General features: G+C 36.8%; 1 protein-coding gene and 2 non-coding genes across 3 annotated transcripts; 1 reads left to right on the forward strand and 2 right to left on the reverse strand.

Moving 5' to 3' along the window:
• Positions 1–295: 295 nt before the first annotated feature.
• On the reverse strand, positions 296–18,505 carry adgrg1 (adhesion G protein-coupled receptor G1). The gene is made up of 15 exons (XM_087784804.1): positions 18,294–18,505; positions 11,510–11,582; positions 10,294–10,562; positions 10,028–10,220; positions 9,897–9,942; positions 8,976–9,066; positions 8,288–8,410; positions 7,498–7,614; positions 6,148–6,190; positions 5,964–6,070; positions 4,850–4,962; positions 4,529–4,788; positions 3,140–3,239; positions 2,126–2,400; positions 296–1,007 (listed from the first exon to the last, which is right to left on the reverse strand). Exons 2-15 carry the CDS (start codon positions 11,571–11,573, stop codon positions 880–882), a joined length of 1,929 nt encoding a protein of 642 aa, XP_087640930.1. The 5' UTR covers positions 11,574–11,582; positions 18,294–18,505; the 3' UTR covers positions 296–879.
• A 6,563-nt stretch (positions 18,506–25,068) lies between these two features.
• On the reverse strand, positions 25,069–25,140 carry trnac-gca (transfer RNA cysteine (anticodon GCA)). Its single transcript has one exon. It is a non-coding gene; the product is annotated as a tRNA-Cys (tRNA).
• A 468-nt stretch (positions 25,141–25,608) lies between these two features.
• trnac-gca (transfer RNA cysteine (anticodon GCA)) lies at positions 25,609–25,680 on the forward strand. The gene has a single exon. It is a non-coding gene; the product is annotated as a tRNA-Cys (tRNA).
• The last annotated feature ends 1,197 nt before the right edge of the window (positions 25,681–26,877 follow it).

Consider the following 26,877-nt stretch of genomic DNA (forward strand, 5'->3'; position numbering starts at 1 on the left):
ATCTATCTATCATCCATCATCAACCTCTCTCTCTCTCTCATTCTATCTATTCATCTATCTATCTATCTATCATCCATCATCAACCTCTCTCTCTCTATCTATCCATCTATCTATCTCTCTATTCATCTATCTATCTATCTATCTATCTATGTATCTATCATCCATCATCAACCTCTCTCTCTCTCTCATTCTATCTATTCATCTATCTCTCTCTCTATCTATCTATCTATCGTCCGTCCATCCGTCCATCCATCCATCTATCCATCTATCGATCACACAGGCAGACAATAAGATATCACTTTAAAACATTTTTAATAAATGCCCTTCGGTCTCTGACAACAGAACAAAGAAAACTATTAACATTCAACTGGTTTACAAGTTGGAGAAGAACAAGTGCAAACATCACAGTATCAAACAATCCAGCATCTGACTAGAAACAATGAAAGTAATCAAGACCAAGTAAAAAAAAGAAAATCTTTACGCACATTGGAATGATCTGATAATGATTCTTATCTTAAGGTACAAAAGAAATGTCCTTTTTTTTTTTACATATTTATAAACATCCAGCAACAATTTTCATTGAATGATCAAATCAACTTTTGTATAAATCTAAAGTGCTAAGCCAAAGAAATATAAAAGGGACACTAAAAGCAAAGAAAAAAATATTCATAAAAGCTTATCTATGGTCTAACAAATATATATATATACATATACAGAAAAAGTCACAGCTGACAATAGAAAATTCCCTTCAGTAACTAGACCAGGTCTAGGGTTTGTTGCTTTCAGGCTCCGGGCCTGGATCACTTCCTGAGTGTTGCTATTGGTCACCGCCCAGCAGTCGAGTCAGCAGATATGTGTTTGAGAAGGATGGTTGGTCTCCTAGCTCTTCTCCTGGTTCTGCATCATGTGTTGCCTGGTGGACCCGCTGCTGGTGCTTCCCAGAGCTGACCTCCCCATTTGTTTCCTCACGCAGTCCAGCAGGAAGAACCTCAGCATCAAGAAGAAACCTGACAGGTTATAAAGATAGTTCAGTAAATTAATTAGATTAGATAGACTGTATTAATTCAAGTAAAAGTTTAATTGAAGTGCTCTTTTTTGGCACGTTGTAAAAAGTTCGTCATCCAAAAACTGTGACTATCTCTGCAAATTTGACTCAACCGTGGAGCAGGAGTAAAGAAGAGCTGAAGAGACTTGTTTTGTTGACATTATTGCATGTGAAGCCTGTTCTGTAGGTTGTGTAAAGGGCACCTCATGTTAAAACATGACTCTCCTGACTCACTCTCATGTTTCAATTGTTGAAGTCTTCCTCTCCAAGATGCAATAAGTCCCTGATCATAACCATGTTTTGAAGTTATTACTTCTGAAATCTCGGCGAACGAGAGGTTACGAGAGCTGAGTCCATTATGACGTAACAATGGGCTTCACTCCTCCTCCAGCCAGATGTATTCCCGTTTTGTTTATACGACGAGTCCTTAGAAGGTGGAGACTTCTGGGATGGATGACGCGATGCGACAAACCTTGATGCTTGACCAATCACGCTAGAGTGGGCGTGGTCAGCCTATCAACTCTAACTGGAAAATAACCAATAAGGGACTCCCCTTTAGCAGGAATTAATGAAAGTGTTTTACAGTTGATAAATACAGAGGAAACAAACAATATAATTTAAAAACAATTAAACAATAAAATAGGGCAAAATAAAGCATGATAGAATAAGATAAAAAGTGCCATTAAACTACTCGATATTAAAAGCCATCTCAAATAAATAATTTTTTAGCTTGGATTTGAAGAGGCTGAGGTCGGAGATAAGACGCATCTCCACGGAGAGTTTATTCCAGAGCCTAGGATCGCCCCAGTGTTTATACCTTGACCTGGACACGTCCAGCTACAGTTGATTGTTTGACCTCAGAGCTCTACCGGGATAGCGAACAGTTTAAAGCTTAGATAAATATGTAGGAAGATCACGAGGAGCCCTAAAAGCAAACATTACAAGTTTAAAACTGATTCTAAAAGCCACAACAAACGATCCAATATTGATGTTAGCGGTGATTAAACAATATTACTTATTATGATGAAACCGTTGATAAGGCCTCACAGAAGATCACTAGTCTATGTCTCTTGTACCTACCTTGAAAGGAGATAAGGATGCAGGACAGGAAGAGGATGAAGTCAGACAGAGGGCCGAAATCCAAAAAGGTGAGACCCCACGTTGTCCCGAAGAGACAGCTCAGGCCCCAGATGCTGAGGAAGGCCACTCGTCTCTGCCTCCACTCGTCCCGCGTGCGGATCTCCCGGTAGACCAGGAACAGCATCACCAGGCCTGCCGACACCAGCGCCGCCAACACCGTCATGTTGATGAAATAGTGGGCGAGCGCGGCGGTGTGCGAGTTTGTCATCCAGCACCTGCAAACATCAAGTCATAAGCATGATTTCATCCTTCTAAAGTCATAGTTTCCATCCGTCCACTAGAGCAGACCTGGGCAGAGTGTGGACTGGGGGCCACACGCGGACATTTGACTGTATTTATATGGCCTTCATGAGGTCAAAGGTCATGTGGAAATTAAATATATATATTTTATTAATTTATATTAAATATTTTACTCTCTAAATGTTTGTTTTAGGACTCACTTGTAGCATTTTTGTGAGTATTTATTGCCCCTGAAAAAGATTTATGTGAATATAAAAAGAAATATTCTGAAGAAATAGGTGATTTTCTATGACTTTTTAAAATGTATTTAATCATTACTATACTCTAATTCTTTTGTTTTAGGACTTTTGTCCTCCGCTTGTAGCATTTTTGTGAGTATTTATTAAGGTGAATATTAAAAAAATGTGATGTTATTTTATATGATATGGTAAAATTAATAATATGTATGTTAAATAGAATAAAAAAAATATTTATTGCATATTAGTCCTGATTTTATTACCTTTTTTTTTTTTGCTAGACCAATTCGTAACACAAGTGACATTTTAGAAAATGTCTTTATAAAGTGTAAGGATATTTCAAAAGGTCTTTTATCATTTTAACCATCAATTATTGAATCAAAAATATTTTTGTCTTATCACCTTTTGTTACCAGACATTTAATGTATTCAATGTCGACGTGAACCAAATGGCGATTATATTAAGATGATCTACTCACATCAGATATGGGTTGGTGTCATTCTCCTTCGCCATCACCTCTCTCTGACCGTAAACATCGCCAAGTATTGCCAGGATTATGACGGGTGTGACAGGGAAAACTGCAAAGACATTTGGAAAGATTCAAGAGGGGATTTCAGAGAAAATCACTTACAAAATAAGACATCAACTCTCATCATGTGGAGACAAAATGTTGGTCATGTGGTGAAGACTATGATGATTCAATAATCAAAAATATCGTTGACATATGTAAATTAATGTAATGTGAATGAAGGAATTGTCTCGCTTTTTACACTTCACCACGATAAATTCCTGTTTTGTTTTTAAAAGATTCCTGTTTTGTTTTAAAAGATTCCTGTTTTGTTTTTAAAAGATTCCTGTTTTGTTTTAAAAGATTCCTGTTTTGTTCCGACATCACTGGCAATAAAGTTCTTTCTGATTCTGATTCTGATGTGGTTAGTAAAATAAATACTAGACTAAAATGTATGTCAAACAGAGATGGATTGACTTGCAGCCTCCAAAAATTCGAAAAATAAAAGTTATCGGTTTTGTAAAAAGAAAGAAATAAATGTCGCCACCAGGTCACAGAAGCTTGGAATTGATCTTATTAGCTATGAGGGAACCAGTTGAGCAATACTGTCTGTTTGGGGTGTGAATTGGCAAGAATCTGGTGATATTATATACATATCACGATACGATATATTGCGATATATACCGTAGTAAAAATGATATATTTGTAGTATTGTTCTAGTACTCTGGTGTTGCAGAATTTACAAACCACATGACTCTTTCATTTGTTTTGAAACCAAAATATGCTTTTTATAAATGTGCTATTAAAACTGCTGGATTAGACTGTATCCTCTCATCCTCAGTCAGCAGAGGGATCACTATTGAACAGTTAATTCCCACCATGCCATTTATTAATACTAAACAAACTGCACTGTTTGATGTTTTATGCACTGTGTTTACTATCTTTTGTATTTTTGTACAATCTATTTTATTTCCTTTTCCTCTTTTTTTTTTTTTTATTCAAACCAATTCTGGACAGTCCATAGCCACAAAGAATTCCTCATTCCATGTATGTGTACTGGCGAATAAAGCTGCTCTTGATTCTTGATTGATTCTTGATCTATCATGGTTCCTTTAGCGGCTGGATGTTCATTTTTTTTAACCCAAAAATGAACGAACGGAGCAAATAATTACAGGTTAACTGTAAATAAAAACTGTAATGAGAAATGTCAAGGCATTCCACGATAAAGCTGAAGTCATGAACCTGGTTATTTGTCGTGTAAATCCAATCGATCTTGACTCAAAAACTGAAAATCAAAACAGTCCAGCAAAAACAACGAAAATCATGACAGTTACCGAGAAAACATTTGCACACACTCACCAAAGCCGATCAGGTTCCAGACAATCATCTTGGGAATGGGAGTGAAAACCATGTAGACCATCCAGAAGGTGTGAAACACTTCGATGCCCATCCAGGTGAAGCAGCACAGCAGGGCGTAGTGCAGGGCGGCGCCCACCACCGCGCACAGCGTCGCACCGCCTACATTAGCCAGGACGCCAGTGAGGAAGAACAGCAGGTTCAGAAGCGCCAGGGACACGGCCAGACGGAGGTGGATGTGCGTGGACTGCTCTTTAGCTCTCCTGGAGACACAACAACACTCTGAGCCATAAAGTTCTACAACACTTTCAAATTCATTCTCACCTTCTGCAGAGATAGACGATAAGAATGATGCAGCTGATCACAGACACGGCACAGCCCAGAGATGTGATGACAGTCAGCGCCAGCAGGTGGCGCACTGGCTTCACCTCCATTTGCTGTTGTCGGAGACAGAGATCATGCTGGTTATTTCATGGCCACAGGGTGACGCTATCGAGCTGTTCCTGTCACTGTTGACCCGCCAGGAAAGCAATACAATTTTTACATGATCTTTTTCACATTTTCTCCATTGATTTGTTTAATTTAATATGAATCTTGTCCTAGAACTCTCTAACTATTTTGACAATGTTATTCACTAGATAACTGTCTGAACCAGAGAGTTTGTAAGTATGATGTGAGGGTGGGTCAGATACATCCTTATGTAGAAAATTGTTAACAGCCATAAAGAGATTTTACAAACCCTATTCCAACACTAGGGGGAGCCAGAAACGCAATTTTAAATCCTATGGATTAGTAAGTAAGTAAGTAAGTAAGTAAGTAATATTTATTTATATAGCGCTTTTCGAGACCAGGGTCACAAAGCGCTTAAACAATCAAAACAATACTCAAAAAAGTACATACTTTAAAGATCAATATAATACTGATTAGGCCTATAAAATGAAAGTTTCAGGTATTCTAAATCAAAAAGCAAACATTTAAACCATAGCTTCAATATTTTCCTTTTTGTAGAAGCCATTAACTTAAGATGTATGACTTTTAATTGAAAAGCTTTCTCTGTTAAGAGAAGATTTAATTGCTATTTAACCAGGTAATAAGAGAAACTCATTGGGATTTAAATATTCCAACAGTGGCCTGGTCTAACAGAAACTGAGCAGTTAGAGAAATCATCCAGAAGTTTTAAACAATAAGTCAATTAACAGTAAGATACACGACATTTGAGATATCTAATTTAGTAAATGAATGAATTTTGTTATATGTTATATATGTTATAAACAAGTCACGGATTTCGTTTTATTCATCTAATTTGATTCATTACATTTTTGTTAATATTTATTTCCTTTCATTCTATACAGTGCTGTCAACACCATGTGCATGTGATTGATTCTGATGCCACGGTGCCTAATCAGTATCACACATCAGACATCTGGGTCAGTCTTACCACCAGAATGGTGAAGTAGGTCAGGTGGTTGCAGCTGCATTCTGTCTGATTGTCTTTATGACGCAGTGTCTCACATCCGTCCTCCAACCACTTGATCTTTTGTGGATCTACGCATGCAAGAGAGATTTATACATGAGTTATTTTTATTAAAAAAAATAAAAACAAACTAAAGAAATATTCCAACCATTTCTGGTGTCCCAGGAAACGCATGTCCTTGAATGCGTCTTCTGAAATTGAAAAAAATGGAACGAGTTGAGTCAACACTTTCATGCAGAAGCAGTAAAAAAAACAAAGAGTTTGAAAAAGGGGTTAATAAGTAGGTTTTTAAAATATGATTTTATTGTAAGAGTCGTGATGTTGCAGACATTCTCTCAGTAGTTTGGTGAGTCTAGGTCTCAAACAGAAAGTAGTTTTGCAGCAGATTTTCATGTTCTGCTGCTGCTGAAATGTCACAGTTGGAGCGTGAAATGTGTCATTAGGATGTCAACGATGAACCTACTGATGTCCTCTTTTTTAATATATAATATATATATATATATATATATATATATATATATATATATATATATATATATAATTATACCTTTTTCTTTGTACAAATAATGGAGATATAAGTGCATTACAGTTCTGTCATTTTGTGTGCAGTTTGAAGAAATTCTAAGCTACAAAAAAAAACACGTTACTAAGATTAATGTTCCAAACTACAAAAAGCTACAATTCCGGACGCAAAGAATGAATTTCTTTAGAGCATTACCACACTAATGAGAGGCAGACAAAGATTGTTATTGATAGTAAGAAGCTCAAGAAGTGGTTAGTTTCTCAGAAAATCTTGCAGTGAACCACAACAGTCACGCTTGTCACGAAACGAAGCTCTTGAACCTTCCGTTGTCAGCACGTCAAGTATAATCGTGTATCAGCGTGTCTTGATTTTTAACTTGTGTGAAACACTTTGTGACTTTGTTATTATTATCATAATAATTTTGTTATTTCAAACAATACAGAATACAAAATAACATAAACTCAAAAATAAATGTTCCATTATCTAACTTTACCTAACTATATAATAATAATGTGGCCGTATATATATATAAGGACATTTTTCTGTCTCTAACCAGGTTCTCTGTATCCTTTTCCAGTGTGCACTCCTTCATTTTCAGCTCCAAATAATGATCTTAATAATGCAGATTTTACACAAGCAAACATGCAGAGGATCTGAATAGAACTCATTGGAACGTCTGTTGGGTGTTTGACATCGTTTTCACTACGTGGTCCGTCTCCATGTCTTTGATCAGAAGATGGTTCATACATTTCAAGTAAAAACTTTGTAACTGATGCTTCAGAGAAGCAGATCTCTTTAGTTAGCTGTTTAAATGGGACAAACAGAGACAATATTTTCTTTATTAAGACTCACTGTTGGGGTAATCGACAGACTGTATCCAGTTGAAAACACACTCTACCGTGAACTTCTAGTTTTTATGGACAGGTGGACTGTTTGAATCATAATTGAGGTTTATTGAATCTGAAGCAGACTTACAGGAATGGCACCATGAGTGAAGTTGATCTTGATTGTATCTTTGAGATCTTTGATTATCTCGTTTTCAACACTGATCTCCACCACATCACTCAAAATCCTGACTTCATCGTTGCTGACCTGCAAGAACAAATGCACAACAAATGTATGGATCAAGCAAAAACAGTTAAATTAAATCTGACTCATTAATTAATAATCACAATATAACATTTACATTTTTTTTGTTTAAGTTAGTTGAGTTATTAACCAACTAAATGTCCTCAGGGACCACATTTATACAGTGGCTGTTGTGCATGAATTGTATTAAAATCAGAGGACAAAAGTTCTAAAAAATAACAAAAACATATTGTCAGTCTGTAAGAGACTAGTAATGAATCATAGCAATAAATACAAAAAGGAACATGATCTTTGACCTCATGAGGGATTTATAGATATAGGCCACACTTCACACATGTCTGACCAAAGAGGATTCTCCAGGTGTGCTTCAGAGTGTGTGGGATCTCGATCACTGACACAAGAAAACACAGCAACCACTTGAGTAACACGTGTAATTAAGTGGAATATCGTGCAGGTGAGCTGTGAGTTCCTCTCATTTAAGAAAAACACGGAAGTAGATGAGACTTGTGGAATAACTGTGGTGACCTAAATGTATGTTATTATCTTCTGATTGGAAGAAGGAGGTATGAAACAAACAACACGCTGTGACCAGTTAAATAACCTTCACGTTTTGTAACATTCACAACTTTGTTTGGTACAAATGATCCAAATTTTAAGAAGTAAAAATCCGTCTTACTTGGAAAGCAGAACTGTTTTTGAAGAAGGTGCAGACGACTCTGTTGTTTCTCTTGACTGCCTGCCTAAGAACAGAAGGCAGGTGGACGGACGCGCCGGTGTCTGACGTTTTCCCTTCTTTGATCTTGAAGAAACAATATCAAAAATATGTTGTTAATGTGATTTTTTGTGCTGAATATAAATGCACACTTCAGCTTGAATCCAATATTATACATACTTATAGAGAGTAAGGTTATCTTAGCCAATATAAAACCCAATCTGTAGGATTTAAAATAGTGTTTCTTATGTTTATTTTATTCATGTTATTTACATGCTTTCTATCCTTTAATGATTGGTATGTTGGATATACTGTACATATATATTCATGTGAGAAAATAAAAAACCTGGTTATTAAAAAAGAAATTATCCAAAATGTTATAAATGCGGTTTCGTTTTTCATTGATCTTCTTTAGTCAGAAATTAGCCAAGCATACGCCAAAAACACCAAAACACAAATGTTTAAATTGTGCAAACATCTCTCATAAAATATATTTAATTATCATGAACTTAAGTTCCTGTATTTTCTTGTTGTTGCGTAACTGTTAACATGTGACGTGTGGCTGAGAATGCATCGTTTCTAAATGTGTTACCCCGTGAGAGGACGTTTTTTTCAGTGTTTGAATATGATTTTAGAGCAAAATGCGACCTACAGTTGAGGAGAAGGTGCGGCCTTGAAAGTTGTCCTCCATCTTCATCTCCAGCCTAAGAGCAAAAGAAAACTGGGCCTCGTTTTCTGTGGACCTACAGACACATCAGAAACAAACAAGCCATGATTAAAGAACATTAGCATTGTGCTTCTGTGCTATAGCAGATGTACAGATACTTTGATACTGCAGTACTGTACTGATAATTTACATTAAACATAGAATGTTGTACTAGGGGTGTGAGAAAATATTCATACATCTATGTTTGATATATATTTTTTAAGATCATGTATAAATATTCAACAACTACATTTATTTATTTATGTTCCCCCCAAACATTTTTTTTTCAATTTTATTTTTAACAATCAAATCTTTTACATTTCAAATAAAGTTTATAATCTTTATAAATTAGAATAATTATATTTTTTACTCATAATATGCCAATATTTACAGAGTTTGTTTAAACTCCCCGACTCTAGCCAGCAGCAGTCATAAACGGAACCATGAAATCCAGTTCCCGGCCATGACTGAGGACGAGAGGATACAGTCGACTCCAGCAGCTTTTCAAAGCTGATGTTTGGACATATTTTGGTTTCAGAAAAAATGAAGGCAGTTAATATATTATAAAGAGTCTTGTGGTCTGTAAATTCCGCAACACCAGAGTCAAGTCCTCGACAATATTACAAAAATATATCCTTGTTCGTCCAGTATCACAGTATATCACAATGTATTGTGAGAGTTATTGTACTGCCAGATACTTTCCAATACACACAGCTATATTTTGTACTACAATGAACTCTTTGACAGCTTAAACTAGACAATTTTCAGCTGCACAAGGCATGGAAATATAAATTAAAGGGAGCAAAGCAACAGATTATAAGACCTAAGCGTCAAACATGAAGGTCTGAAGTGAAAAGAGGAAATTACACGTTGGTCTGTGTGGATTCACAGCTCCCCGGGTGACACAGCGTCTCTACAAAAACAGACATTGATGTTAACATTATATACCAGACTTGGCTATAAATGGTTCAAGCATTAACATCAAGTATTCTTCTCACCGCACAGCAAACTGCTTCCATTATCAAACTCAAAGGCTTTCATCCTGTCGTTTGTGATGACATCACCGCGGATGGCTCCCCTGTCTATACCGTACTGTTCGTCGGGTGTATTGGGCCCTGGACCGAGATAGATGCAGCAGGTGTGCGGCAGTGAGGTGGAGAGAGGGCACAGCGTGAGGTTCATCCCGTCGACCTGTACAGACAGAATAACAACTATTTTATAGGATTATATTACGGACATCACTCTAAGATGTGGTGCCTCCTACCTCCAGCTTCAACTGGTCTTGCAGGGGCTCGTGATACAGACAGAAGTGGCTGTCCTCAGTGTCCAGCCTGTACTGGCCCAGGTCCAGCTTCCCGGACTGTTTACACCCACCCGTGATCTGGCCCACGATGGACAAGGAGCTCTGATTGGCCGATATCACCATCTTCCCGCAGCCGGGCGACAGGTCGAAGTTCAGCTGTAGCGGGGTTCGGCTGTGGTGCCAGGTCCCACAGAAGTTCAGGTCCCGGTCATTGTGGACCGATGCCAGAACTAAAGAACATTAGATAAATATTTCCTGTCAGACAAGTGAGCAAGTTCAGACAGGCTGTCCCCAGCCCATCACCCTGAGTAGCTGGGATAGGATTCATGGGGGGATGAGACCCCAGTAATTCAATCAGTGGTAGAAAATGAAAGTCTATCTCTCTCTTATCGTCTTTTTCTCACACGATGAAGGCGATATTGCCTTACAGACCAACCTTTTATTCGTTTTCACTAGTTAACAGGTGTATTTCTTAAATTAACTGAAACAAGTGTCTTGACATGTCAATAGTCACAGGATAATGTTACTTCAGAGAAAGTACAATATACTTTCAAATTAAAACACCTTTCAGACCGCACTAATCAATAAAACAGACAGTATATAAATTAGTAACAAATGTCTCATAGAGAGGTACGGGTTTAAAGCACGGGTAACATGTGTCAAATCTGGCCTGTCAAGTCAGTCAATAAGGCCCACTTGAAGGATGCCTCAAATTTAAAGTAGGTTAGTATAAGATAAGGAAAATAAACGATGTCGACAATTTTAAAGAGACTTCCAATAACAGTTAACAAGTGAGTGTTTTTATATAGAGAAAAACAGAGATAATAAATATTTAGAGAGCAGTTCAATTAAGAAAAATAAAAAAATAACATGAGAATAAAAGATAATATAGTGCAGTCGTAGTTACTGTTACTGTTCTGGCCCCGTAAGATTTTTGGCCCCTTGTGTGACTGAGTTTAAGACCTGCTGTAAACTATAATGACAATTAAATTAGGTATTATAAAAACATGTTAAGATAAATAAATATTTAAATATTCATATATATATACTGTATACTACGAATTTATTTAATGAGATCACGATTTTAAATTCTATATTTATTATTGCAATTCATCTTTCACCTCACTTGAAAATAATTCTACCAAGTTATCCTTGAGATATTTTAGGCGATATTTACCTGTGTTGACGACGACCATCAAAACGAACCCGATCATCATGGAGTGTGTGTGTGTGCTCTCCATTGCTGTCACCTGCACGAGAGAAGCACAAAGTGATGCTTCACCGAGAGGAAGAAGGATTATTTGCTCATCTTTAAAAGGGAGCTGGGGCGCGGTTCATACATCAGCCACAACAAGCATATAAATAGTTTAAACAATAAAACTGCAAAAGCTTCAGGGTGACCTTTGCAGAAACGCAGCTTAACATTCTTTACCAGCGCACACACACATCCTATAGAAAACAAAAAATACATCCTTATCAGGCTGTTAAACAGATCCCAGAACATTATTTTAATGATACTATTCATATACAGCTGCCAGTGTGGTTATCCATATCCTCTTATCAACAAATACCAACGTCCTGGGACTTAAAATACACCCAGAGACTGTTCTGTGTTCTTATCAATGGAAACACTCTTCCACTTCAACGTCAATCGCGGTTCGTCGACATGTTCTTAGGAAGTGTTCAACAGTGCCAGCTTAGCAGTCCAGAGATCAACCTTGTTTGATTAGATTTTCTCACAGACTAACACTCAGTCTTTGTCACAAGTCGAATCAAATGTGTATTTATTAAAAGTCTCTTTAAAGGTTTGTATGAGTCTGATTGAGATTAGAGGTGTGTATTGGCAAGAATCTGCCGACTCGTATCGCGATACAAGGGCAACGATGGGGATATTGTGATACTGGATATATTCGTAGTATTTTCGAGTACTTCACTCTGGTGTTGCAGAATTTACAGACCACATGACTCTTGATGAAGTCGTAACTAGTGTCATTTGTTTTGATACCAAAACATCAGCTTTAAAAGCTGCTGGACTCAACTGTATCCTCTCGTCCTCAGTCATTGCCGGGGATCGTATCTTTGGCTGCAGAGGATGTAGCTGAGTAATTGCAACACAAAAACGCCATAAACATTTGCATGTTATATTTAAAATATTAGGGTTTTTTACTCACACAATAATATAACTAAATATAACAAACAAAACAGATGATTTTAAAGATTAAAGATTTTAAAGTTTGACACAGGTGTTCTACAGCCGTGATTCCCAACCCCTGGTCCGGGGACCCTTACCAGTCTGTGAGGCATTTGTTACTGTCCCATGCATCAATTATTTTTAATACAATTTAGATGTTATTTTTTTCAAAGTAACACTAGCCTGTGACTCTGCACACATGAAGGCGTTTGTTGCAGCAAGATTACTCACAAAAAAAACCTGTGAACAAGCGAAAAATAAAAACTCTTTATGATTCATTTTTACTGTTTTAATCTAGAGGTTGGTCTGAGAATATAATTCTGACATTAAACTGATCGGTGGTAAAAAGAAAAAAAAAAAGGTGGTGGATCACTGCACTACAGTATTAGATGCTTATCCTTTCCAAGTTATAAACCAGATAGAAAGGCACCAAATGAACGATAAAATAAAACAAACCGTCTTAAATTCATTGTAAAAACGCGAATGCAGGCAGGTCTTTCTCCACGTCACTTTATGACACACAGGAACTGATGCGTGAGACGAAAGAACAGCAAAAGCCAAACCGTCTTGGACAGTCACGGCAGAGGCAAAGACAGACTCTGCAGACTATTTATAGAAGTGAAACGCACACCTGATATTTAAGAGGAGAGACCTCAGGCAAGATGACACAGATGCACTGAATTCTATGCAATTACTTTGTGCCAACAATGATAAACAGTACGTGTCGCCGTTTAACAACCGTTTCACCAGACTATTTAATCACAGAGAGATCCAGAAAAAGAGCGTGATTCTTGTAAGACAACATGTATTGCTCTCTCCATTTAGTAAAACAAATATATGTTCTTGGAATTACAACGGTGTGTGAAGAAAGAACGTCTAGAAACCTCATGCTTGATATCAACATTTCTCTGCTGCTGTCGCTACACGAATAAAGAACTATGAGTCAAACAGTTACCTTTTCGTAACAGTAATTATGATTCTAAATGCCATATTATTTGTTATTCTTGGCTCAATTCATTCTCTTTTTTTGTCCTCCTCCATCACGCACTCACCAAGAAAATGTCTTTCTTTAAAACCTCACGTTTACTCTTATTGGAAGCCTCTGTGTAATTGTTGATATTAATAAAGTATGTTCATTATCTTAATAAACACTGGCATCTTCATAGGTCACCATATCAACATTACCATTAATCGACTTGGATTTTGAACCAACCATCCGGTGGGCCACATAAAATGACAGATTTTGGCCCCAGGCTTTAAGTGCATGCATTAGCTTGACCAGTATCACTACTAAGAACAAGTGGCGCCAGTGTTCCTATTAAAATAGATCTTTAATGGCTGAATAACGACAGACAACATTCTGACAAAACTATTTAACATTCAGCATCAGTGACTCAGGCGAGGCTCATCCACACTCAACTCACAACAGCTGCCCTACTATAGACACACCATTGACGGTAATGTTCGTCACAGTCACTCCAATCCGCATGTGTGAGAACACGGAGGAGCTGACACCTTAAAAATGATTCAACATGTTCACCTTTACTCTTCCATCTGCTCAAACCTTCATGTAGGCCATCCATTTTGTCAGTTTGAAATTGCTGAATAAGCATGTAAACCAACTCCATTACTCCACCCCCAGTCTATTGTCACTGCACACTATCCTGGTATCAATTCGGTACAAGAATTTCCCCCTTTATTTCCCAGCTGAGTGAGCATGGACTGGTGTGTTAGAGCGAGTGGGCAGAACTAGTGGGTGTCAAATGTTCAACAGAAGAGTAGAACCCACTTCTCTTCGGGGCGTCTACACCGGCACTGAAACCTGTGGCTTCAATTTGTATGTTAAAGTTCGAACATTTTGGTCTTTATTTACATTGCGAAAGTTGATGACTCAATTTGTATCGTAGACACCACAAGGTTCGATTACAGGAACAGATCAGACTAAAGTAAAGGATGATACAAGTTTTAGTTTTTTATCGCAGTACATTTCTTTCATCTATATAATTTGCAAAGTTTTGAAGTAGTGGTCAAAGCAATGAGCTCAATAGCTTCGGATCTGGATCTCTATCTAACACCGGCATCATCATCCGTTGATTCTTCTGTTCATTCATCGGTATTAAGGTATATTTAATGGCCAACAATACTTTGTTAAGCAATGTCTTTGGAATGTCTTTAGGAATAAGTCTTGAAAATAACGACTTCTCATTTTCCACAACCACGATGAGGTAAGTGTAAGTATATGCAATAACTATCATTCCAACTCACTAGGTGTCCACAGACGACTAGAATTTCTACCCTTGAGTTATCTCGGGGTCAAGGTGAGGGCCAACCCAAAGGCCTGAAAACAAATGTTTTTAAGGTATTCCTTGTGTTATATCTGGGTCAAAGTGAACAACCTTGACCACTGAATTTTTTTTTCTGGATGTTTTTCACAAGTAAGATGGTGTGTTTTTTTGTAAATAATCGATTCTAAGGATGACTATGAGTAGAAACGGGTGATATTTGGTTTTATCTGAAAATCTGTACCATAAAATGGCATAAAACGTTGCTTAAAGATAAGGAAACGTATTCAACTCCTTTTTTATATATACATTTGTAGTAAGTACTTGACTAAGGCGTTACAGAATTTACAGACCACAAGACGTCGTAACTACTTTAATTTGTTTTGAAACCAAAATATGCCCACTCGTCATTCGTCATATCTGGTCTATCTGGGGGTGCTTCTTTGAAGTGTTTCTTTAAACCAATCATACATCGCCGCAAAAGTAACAGAGTAGTTTCGTCTCTGAATATGAGTTTGGGGCGCTAGAGAAAAAAAGCGACCCTGATAGATGTGTTACATAAAAGTGAACATTCACATTGTGTTACTAGGTTCTTTAGCTCACCGTGTGCACCGTTTTTGAACTTCGAGGACTCAGGATTTCCCAGTTCGATCCCCACTCTCAATGTTTTAATTGTATTTATTTATTAATCATCGTTTTTGTGTCTGTTTGTGATGAGTGGGAATAAAGTAAATCCAATGTCCTGGTGCAGAGGACAGGTTGTTAATATCTTTCCTTTCGTTTTTTTTAATAATCTGATTTATTCTGTATGATGTATGTTAGAGTATAATTAAAACGTGGTTTTATTTTTTATCTTAAAAAAAAAGGAGCATAATAAACATCTATTATTCATCATTAGCTGTCAAAGTGTTGATTTCCACTTTTAATTAATATTGTCTAAGTTTAATATAAGACTATTTTCGACTGATTATTTCAATGGTATAGGCAGGGAAACATACCATCTTTGTGGTCTTGAGATCATTTTGAGAACCCCTGCTGTAGAATATCAGTAACTACCACTAACTATAAACTGCTTCAATGGAAAAGTACATGTGGTCCATCATGAATAAAGAGCAACTGGACTAGAGGAAAAATGTAATAGAGGACAAAGATTGGACTTTGCATCGACTGCTTCAGAAAGCCTTTGTGTCCTTGTCTGTTATATTTTCCCTCGTAAGACTAGTTTAAATAAAGGTAGGAAGAGGAATTTTCCACTGAGTTTCATTTGAATCAGTCAACCGTAATTTTCAATGTCGGTCATGCAATTACAACTACAGTATATGAGAAAATGTATTTACTGCGAGTCGACATAGATTTAAAGAAAAACAAACAAAAGATATTTATCTTTAACTATGGCATTTACAGGAAAATGGTGTTTATATCAGAGGACATATCTGCTCTGTTGCATACACGTTTATTAAATGAGGTAACTGACACTTACCAAACAAAAGCTTTATGATTTTAATCTTTGTTTTAATAAAAAGGGTGAAAATGTATTCACAATCAGGTTGCTTATCTAATGGCTTGTTCTTCAAAGATGCACAGGAAACTTTAAAGTCACTCATGAGGTTCCCCATTTTGGTTAAGCTCTCTTCCGGCACCAGGTCTGTCTAGACTTGTCCTTCAACATCTAAACCTGCCATGTGAACCAAACGAGTGATCTCAGAACAGCTCACTCTCAGGAAGTGGTTTGTCACTGTTTAAAACATGTTCCTCGCAACTGGAAGTGTGCTTCTGATTTCCACGTCTTGTAGTCAGAACATTCTCACACACATTCCTGCAGAGTACTTCTTGAAATCCTCTCTTTTCCATGAGCGAGAGCGACGATGGAGAATGTAAACGGAGGAGTGATTCCGGGGAACAAAAGCGTGTCTTTGTTGCCGTGCCTTCAAGCTGAAGTGACAGGGAGCGTGAATGGGGGTCAAAGATCACCCACTGGTATGAAGACTGTTTAAGACTGGAGTTTTTAAGACTTTTCTGCACTAGTTTGTCTTTTTTGTTTCCAGGTTCAAGATAGTTTATATCCAATATATAATGTCTTTAACTGCAGAAAATAAATAAATAAATCTTAACTTGAGTCATTTCACACAGAAATAATAAACAGGAAGTACGTTCGCTGAAAAGCACGGACAACAAGGAAACTTATGTAACAGGTTCTGGTTCATTTCTTACGTCAAGTTCAAGTTTTTTGGTTCATGGTTAGTTTTGTTTTTAAACAATGCAGTAGAACGCAAGCGTCAGGGAACATGTTTTGTAATGTTTAATACTGAAATGAAGGGATTCCAATAATACACATAAAAACATTGAGACTGTATGTCTTTTGAAACACCCTCGGGCGTAACGTTCCCTGTATCGTGAGCAACATCCTAAAGCTCGACGTCCACTGTAAGGAAATTGGGGGAGCAGGTGGAATGCAGCACATGTGTCCGTCGGGGAAATGAATAAATCAATGAACAACACACGCACGGACAAAGAGCAGCATATTATGGGGCTTTAAACCAGCAGCAGTGTGGCCTTAGGTGTGGGTCGGGAGGTTCAATACGCCATCAGGGGGGCTTTCTTGTCTTCATTATGAGATATGAAGTCGGCACAAAGGGGAGGAATTTCTGTTGTGACTCATGCCACGACAATATTTGTAATTCTCACGGGGTTTCTTTGAATTTTCATATTCTCTTTTGCAGATGTGGAATTTCCATCAGTAGCTTTCGTTTTTGGTAGACCTGCAATGTTTTTGCAAGGCATGTTGCCTAGATGGGGATTTTTGTTTGTCTCGTGTTCAAACAAGAGAGTGAATATATTGTTTTATTAATATTTATTTGATCTATTCCCTTGAAGGTATGTCTTGGTAGTCGAACACATTTTTTATATTTTTACCACATTGTCTTTAACTGTAACAAATTCCTTTCCATCAAACTTAGTTTTACTTTCATTAGAATTATCTTTATAATGATCTTATATTATCTTAAACACTGTCATCGTAATAGCATCCGAATCACTAATATCAACATAAACATTTTTGTTATCGGTTTGATTTGAGCCAAACCTTCCGGCGGGCTAAATAAAAAGACCTCAGTTTGACACACGTGTTTTAGAGGGTTGTGCTCATATTTTGCATATTTTACAAATTTAAAACGTAGCTCTTTTCAAAGTTTTGAAACACATTTACACAAAAATACTACTTCAAATTTAAAATAAAAAGCAATTAATTGATTTTTAAAAAGTTTGTCTTATTATATTAAATACACTGTACTTCTAATCTCGAGAAAAGTACAAAGAGTAGAATCATCTGAAAATAAATATTGACACAGAAAAGTTTGGATCAACTGTGATATGAAGAAAGGTGTTTGCGTCATAAGATTTTAGGAAAATCTAAAAAACGTTCGAGGTGAAATTCCTCTTTCAATTTTACTCTTAACAGTATTTTAATTTAAAGAGATGTTTTCGCTTACCTTGAATTGTTTCGATGTCAGAAGTAAGAAAAATACCAAGTGTAGATTTATTCCTGGAAAATAGGAATAACGCCGCACCTTCGACACTCTACTCCATCACAGGGATATTCTCGCTAAAAAACAAAACTTTATTTAAAAAGGCATTGATTGTTTTACCGGCTTTTAACAACCAAATATCGTATAAGAATCGTGTCGCGCTCCAACGCTGTCACTGTTCTGTGTGATCTGAAGCGAGAGGTGAGCGCCGCACTGCAGTCAAGGCACATATCAAATTAAGATTTCCGGTATGACTTTTCAAAGTAAGGTTTTAATCCTCACGACAAACCGCTATTCAACACCATCTTTCAATACTAATTCTTAAAAAACGTGCTTGCACTGTCTTTTTTATTTATTTATATTGCAAGTAAATCTATGTCTATAACAGGTGTTTGTTATCCGAATCATCTAAAAGAAAAAGTATTGTTTTCTTTTTCTGTCCTTTAATCTGAAGTGCTGACGCGCTGCCGGTTAATTATTGTTAGTCGACACTATTGTTACCACAATTATTGTAAATGGCACAGATTTCAACCAAGACAGTCACTCATTACTGCAGGACATTTGTGAGCAGGACTAGGAGTGTAAGATAGTATTGATACACTAAATACTGTATTGATAATCAACAGCTCCATATTGATCGATTTTATTTGCTTCAAAATCATGTTATATCATAGTTATTTTATGGTTAATATTTCAATAAAGTGTCTGTAAAATAAAATGATTTAAAGATGCACATGCTTCAATTGTCATGCAAATATTTACGCTGTTTTTTTGTTGCTATTAAACTTCTGGCCGCTAAATGAACAATAAAATCTTTAATTTTGGGATTAAAGAAGGGAAGGAGACACATACTGTACAGAAGTCATGTAAGTAGATTGATAACAAATGTGTTGACAATCTTCAATTACATCAATTTTTTTGTTTCAATATTTTTTATTGGAAAACGACAAATTAGATCACAGTGTAAATCACAAAACACTTCCTTTGACTTTTTCCTTTTTTTTTTACATTGAAAGAAAACAAAAACTAAATAAATTAAAAAACAAAACAATAATAATATAAAAATAGAAGGGAAAGAAAAGGGCAGTACAAGAATTCAAAAACAACACACCCTCCCCATATCCTGGCATTCATAGCGTCATTAATACAAAGTAACCTCTAGACAAGTTAGAATAATGAGTAATACTCCTAACCACTCTCAGTCATGTCAAACTTTAAAAGCTTTAAAATATGACAGAAATGGTTCCCAAGTAACTGTGAATTTCTGTGTTGAGCCTCTCAATGTATATTTAATCTTTTCAAGTTTGAGAAAAGATACGTCTCTCAGACATATTGAAGTTGTTGGTGGTTTTGGAGATTTCCAAAGCAACAGCAGTCGTCGTCGAGCAATCAAAGAAGTCAATTTCACAACCGTTTTCTGGGAAGAACTCAGATTCATGTCTTCTGACGGGGTTCCAAAAACTGCTATAAGTGGGCACGGCTGAATGGTCCCAAAACAGTAGATATACAGTTAAAGTAGCCAGACCAGCATGTGTATAATTTTGAACAGAGAAAGAACATATGACCCTAATGACAATAGGATTTCAAATGACATTCTTTTTAAAACGTTATCCAGAAATAAACCTGATACATTTTTGCATTTTTAAAGCAGATGTCCTGGACTGAGACTGGGGGAGATGCATCTGCTGACCTGGTGGGGGTTCCCACTCCAAGTGGCAGCCTTTGGCAATAGTGTTGCCCAAATCACAACAGTTGTGGTTTTGGCAGCGATATAAGCAGATGGAACATTCTGTTGTGGGGTTGGTTATAGATCCGGGTTCACAAACATGCTGCTGACTGTCTGCAAATATTAATTGTATACATTGACATCTACATTACATTTTGTGACAGACATTTCCAAGATCTGCAGAGCTTTGTTTACTGACGTTGGAACTACTGGTATTGAGTCAATAAAACAGGAGTCAAAACTGCACTTTACTTGTTATTTTGCAGGTTCGTTTCTAGTTGATTTCTTTTGAACACTGGGTGGATTATACTGAGAGGTGATAGCTAAAGAACACAATAGGGTTGTAGTCTGTGGAAATGAAACAGAATCCTTTGTTGGTCTTATATACTGTATAAGACACGTAAAGCGGTGAGTACGTGTAGACTATTTAACTGACAGAATGAACCGCCTTCAGCTGGTTTTTGATAAGACTTTCAATCACACAGAAACACTATTGTTAACAGTTTCTTATAAACAAAGCATTATCTCATCGCCTCAAACTGTTAGCTTTTCTCCTGACAGCTGTGAAAATAAGATAACGACAAACTTGACCCTTAACCAGATGATTATATTGCAGACAATCTTCAATTTATCTTGACAAAATGTCAAATGTTTTTTTTTAAGAATATCTTCAAAGCTTAATGTTTTGAATCATACTTACTTCAGACCAGAAGAAAGGCATTTCCTGAAATACTGTCAGCGATAATATTATTAAACAAACTACTTTTTTACATTTTTTAATGCATGATGGAAGGTTTGGGCTAATTAAAGATGGAAAAAGAGAAACCTTTGTCTTATTAAAAGCACATTTATGGTACTCAGATATTTAACTTTTCATCTTAAGTAATGCCAATCATATTTTTTAATGGGTAAGAAAAGTGTTGAGAGAATAAGTGAAGTTCTCGATGCCTGGACACAGTGAAAACAACCAGAGTCAAAATTTGTTACTCGCGAGGGGAGACACTCAGACTGTAGAGACCACGCTCAAACAATCTCAGTGACAACCAACGATCTGTGTCTCCCTCACGCTTTTTATTTAGTTTCACAGCTACATCAGCCACAACCAGGCTGGAACAGGTTTACAGATACGCTGGCGGGGGTTGACCTTCGGTTGGCAGGAGCAAGACAAGAACCATCTACAGTTTGTGGGTTAAACATCATGGTATGTGGTTTTATCAGTCACGAGGCACCGACTTGTGAGGGACAAACATTCTGATCACTTAAATTCTTATAACAAAAAGTTAGATAATTTTTAGTCGTTTATAAATCCTGTTCATAACTTTCCATGGAAGACAATAATTTACATTTAATCTGACTAATACAGAAGTGATTCAAGGGAAAGTTACATTTGCTGTAAGAAATCACACAAATAAGAAAAATGAATAAATATTTTTTAAAGCACATCAGTATTTAAAAAACAATGTAGCTTATTCCCCTGTAGCTTATTTGAGGAATAAATTATATATCAATAGATAGTATTTGTTCTTAAATTGGGTAAATACAAACAAATAACATCAACAAATGTATTTTTTGTGAAGAATTCCACATTAAAAAAATGTTTTTGTATCTTCAAAATAAATTAAATGAATAATTCATCGTTTTTCAATTTGGAAATCTACAAATGAAAAACAACAAATAGCTCATTTTCAATTCCCTTAACGGCAGTATTTCTAAAAATGAGCACAAATATGTATAAACGTATTTTTGAGTTCTTCAAAGTAAACTAAATTCTATTACAAATGTTTTTGTTCTCAAATGAAGAAATATCCTCTCAAGAAATACGAATACATGATCTCTTTGTGATGTCAGTATTTCTATGAATATACACTAGTATTTACAGATATTCCACAGAAAGAAATGTGTATTTGTGTTACCAGGCCAGCATTTTTTATTTTGCTGAAAAAAAAGCTTTGGTCGATAAAATGTTCCCATCTGAACTACTTCCTCCGCCGTTGGGATTCATGTCACGCTCTGTCGGTCGTTTGAAAGAAGGTTAAATGTAGATCATCGGTGACAGTGAGACACACGATCACAAACGTCTGTTACCAAAGGATTCTATCTTACGAGGGCAGCTGTGTGCAGAAGAGCCAATAAACAATAGGAAGCCCTCGGCTCAGCACCTGGCCTCTTTTCAACCGTCGATCCGTGTGTTTGAAGGTGTGGCTTTGTGTGTCTTTATTGGATGGCCAAACAAGACGGGATACACATCTCAGACGCTTAGCTCGTCTGTCGCCTGCATATAGAAGAGTTCTGCAGGTGCTGCTAATGGATGAACAATTCAAAATATATAGTGCAAAGTGCAGCCTTTTCTTGTTGCATTCTTTCTGCCTGAGACGTATCAGCACCATCAAATATGGTGAAAACAATATCTTGCCGCTTTTTTTAGTAAGACCCCGCAGGAAATTGAAATGTTTAAAAAAAAAAAGAAAAATTCCTGGATGTTCTCGCAGATGTCCGGAGGGGCACGTCATATATAAAAAGTGATATGATCACATGAAATACTTGTTCCCACACTTGTCATCTGACCTGAAGTCACACTTGGTGTTGCAAGCGTTTATGGTCTGGGAGCGGTCAAACTTCAAACGAAATGATCAGCAAATATAGGAAAATGTAACAGCAGTTTTTTAACAATAACAGTGAGGGGATTTCCAGCCAAGACGGTTCACTTCCTCCTCCACACTTCAGACTATGTTGCAGGACGAAACCTATCGTGTTGCCATGGAAATGCGGTACTTTCTGTCTGGATTTTTTTTTTACCAATTGTCTGGAGCGAAGTCTGGCCCCCTATGTCATTTTATGTGGACGGCTGGATGGTTGTCTCAAATTCTAAGTAGATTAATGTTCATGTTGATATGTTGACCTATAAAGATAGCATCGATTAAGCTACGACAGACTAAGGTACAGAGATTACAGGAAATTATACTTTTGTTTGTCCAACTGTTGTTGGAATTGTGTTAAAGTAAAAGTGTAAATTGTAAAAGTTTTCATGTCAAAAACACTTTCTGTAAACACTCATTGTCACGTCTGAACTAGGATTGAAGAAACTAAACTTTCAACCTCAGTTTTCCTAAATAACTAAATCATGCAATTATGTAGAAACTAGTGATCATTAAAAAAAACAAGTGGGGCTCTCTGTTTTACAATCTTTGGTTCTGATCTTCTAACTAAAAAAAATGGAATCATCACAAATACAAGATGGACTCCACTTTACCCAATATCTGAACCATGGATTTAACATTTAGTTTTGTCTAATATTTACCTAATAAAACTGTATTTTTAGTCCTGAATACATCCTTCAGTTTTGAAATATATTGGCATCCATGATCATGTTTTCCCTCTGAGCATGTGAGACACACTGGAGCCTCCTTCCAGTGAAAACCACCTACCATTGTCGGGGTTCACGCTCCTCCTTTGCACAAATGACTTTACAACAGCAGTTAAAGTCACAACTTTCCCAGTGAACCCCTCCACCCCCCTCAAAACAAACTTTTCGCCTGACCACCTCACACCTGCTGCTCCTGTTTTATGTTTCTGCCTTTCTCCCTGGGTAGATGGGACCCAGCGATGGGTATTTTTCATTAGGACAGATCCACAGGGAGGCTTTATGGATGTATGAAAGATAACCGGGTGACGACGGTCCAAACAGCTGTGAGACTGCAACACTTTTGTTTAGTCTCCCTCAAGGTCAAGTCCAACTGATACGGCTTCGCTTTGGCAAGTACCTGGCACGTATACTTCCTAAAACATTCTCACGACAAATACCATACCAGAAGAGTGTTGGAAATACCGACAGTGCTAAGTTCCTCTTCGTGGTTTCAGCCGTGTTGCCTCATCTATTGTTGCATCCTGGCTCTCTGTGGTGTTCTTAAAGACATTCCAGACACAAAGAACAGGGTAACCTGGAAGGGGAAGGATTTCCAGCCTGTGGGCCGCTCAACTCCTCCTGTTAAAGAAAAATAGCGTGGATACAACGGCCAATGATTTCAACGCAGATTTCGAATTGTTTTATATTGTATTTAAAGTGCTTCGAATTGTTTTATATTGAATTTAAAATGCTTAGAATTGTTTTATATTGAATTTAAAATGCTTCGAATTGTTTTATATTGAATTCAAAACGCTTCGAATTGTTTTATATTGAATTTAAAACGCTTCTTATTGTTTTATATTGAATTAAAAACAGTTCGAATTGTTTTATATTGAATTCAAAACGGTTCGAATTGTTTTATATTGAATTTAAAACGATTCGAATTGCTTTGAATTGTTTTATATTGAATTAAAAATGCTTCAAATTTTTTAATATTTAATTTAAAACGCTTTGATCTGCATTCAAATGCTCTACCACTGAGTTGTACCCCCTTTAATTTATTGAGAAAGTAGTACTTTGATGTTTGTACATGAGATATCTAGCTCTAGTTGGAAAAAGATAATTTTAAGAAACACCGTTGGTGATGAAGGGAAGGTTGTGTCACAGATAATGTGTGCTGGAAAGTAAGGGGGCAACCAGATTTGAAATCTTGATCTGCAGTTGTTGGACTAGTGTAACTGTCCAAACCAGAAGGATCTGTCTCGCCTGCAGTTAATACAAAACTCTGCAGCGAGCGTCTATTAGAAGAACTCACATTTCCCCTGATCCTTAAATCTCTTCACTGGCTGCCAGTTTCTTTCAGGATCAATTTAAAATTCTGGTTCTTACTTTCAGATCTATTCATGGTCATGATCATCCTTACATCACTGATCTGATCCAGACTTACACCCCAGCTCGGGCTCGGAGGTCTGTGGATCAGAATCTACTGATGGTTCCTGAACACAGTTCAGGACCAGAGGAGAGAAATCCTTCCAGGCTGTTGCTCCTAAGCTTTGGAACGAGCTTCATCTCTGTGTTTGATGATCTATTGTTTGGAAAAAGATCATTGTAAGAAACACTCTTGGTGATGAGGGGAAGGTTATGTCAAAAATAATGGGCAGTGAAAGGTAAGGGGGCCCCTAGTTTTGAACTGGGGGCCTCTTGATCTGCAGTCAAATGCTCTACCACTGAGCTATACCCCCTTGAATTTGTTGAGAAAGTAGTACTTTGATGTTTGAACGTGATATATCTAGCTCTGGAAAAATATAAGAAACACCCGTGGAGGATGATTGAGTCAGAAAGTATAGGTGGCGAAAAGGCAAGGGGGGACCCTGATCATTGTAAGAAACACTCTTGGTGATGAGGTGAAGGTTGTGTCAAAAATGAGAGTGTTTCTTACAATGATCTTTTTCCAAACAGCTTGATATCCCATGTACAAACATCCAAATACTACTTTATCAACAACTCAAAGGGGGAATATCTCAGGGGTATAGCATTTGACTTCAGATCAAGAGGGTCACATCAGGCCCCCCCCCTTGCCTTTTCGGCACCTATACTTTCTGACTCAATCTTCCTCACCTCCAAAGGTGTTTCTTAAAACTATCTTTTTTCAAGAACTGCTAAATATCTCATTTACAAATATCCAAATACTACATTATCAACAACTGAAAGGGGGTATAGCTCAGTGGTAGAGCATTTGACTGCAGATCAAGAGGTCCCCAGTTCAAATCTGGGTGCCCACATACTTTCCAGCACACATAATCTGTGACACAACCTTCCCTTTGTCACCAACAGTGTTTCTTACAGTGATTGTTTTCCAACCAGAGCTAGATATCTCATGTACAAACATCAAAGTACTACTTTCTTAACAAATTAAAGGTGGTATAACTCAGTGGTACATGTTCAATTATCCAGTGAACAATAAGTTTTAATGACTATTTTGTTGGATAAGCCAGTGTAAGAAGACTTAGCTGATGGTTCTTCAGAAAGATAAACACCGAAAGCCACGATAGGATGATTGAAACTGCCTCACGGCAAGAAGGCTGTGGCTATGCTCCTTGTTTGTTTTTCAAACGTTCATTTAACTTTTGAACTTTTCTGACCAACGTCTCTCATCATGAACATGTTTTGAAGTGATGAATTTATAAAGTTCTCCCTCGTTTGAAATCTCAGCGAATGAGGGGTTACGAGAGTCAAGCCCATTATGATCTAATAATGGTTTCACTCCTCCTCCAGCCAGCTGTAATTACGTCCCGCTTTGTTTATGCAACGAGTTCCTTGGAGTTGGAGACTTCCAGGATTGATGACACACAGTGACACACCTTGATGCTTTACCTATCACAGAAGAGTTGGTGTGGTTTTGGTAAACAGGATTTCATCTCCAGAAACACAAAGTGTTTTCAGTGGGAGGGACTTTAGCACATTTCTAATGTAAATATTTCAATGTCAGGAGAGTTTTGTACAATAAGACACATACTGATGATACAATAGAGTCCAAGATCTTTAACCTTTAGACACACTTGAATCAACACATTAGTTGCTCTTTAAAAAGTTTTCCCAGTATCATTATGTTTATTCTTGAAAGTTAGAATATGTAAGCTTTATTATTTACTCAATTATTTATATTATTTATGTTGAAAGTTACTCAACATTTTTGGTAAAATACTTTCTTTCTTGTTTTTCCTTTATTCAAAAGATGTTTTTTATGCTACCAAAACATTTCACTTGCTGTGTTGAACATTGATAATACAATAGTAGTTTTCAATAGTCTTGGAGATGATAATCCTTTGCATATTTTTTAACAATTGTTTTGGGTTTGTTAATTGCATTAGTACTACATTTGTGTACTTGATTTTTCATTATTTTTACGAATTAGAAAAATTGGGGAAACAAAGTAATTTGCTAGGGTCAGTGAGCTAAATAATACAAGGTGCGCAATA

The sequence above is a fragment of the Callionymus lyra genome, chromosome 2 (assembly GCF_982586985.1).
Source record: "Callionymus lyra chromosome 2, fCalLyr1.hap1.1, whole genome shotgun sequence".
In the NCBI taxonomy this organism is placed as follows: domain Eukaryota; kingdom Metazoa; phylum Chordata; class Actinopteri; order Syngnathiformes; family Callionymidae; genus Callionymus; species Callionymus lyra.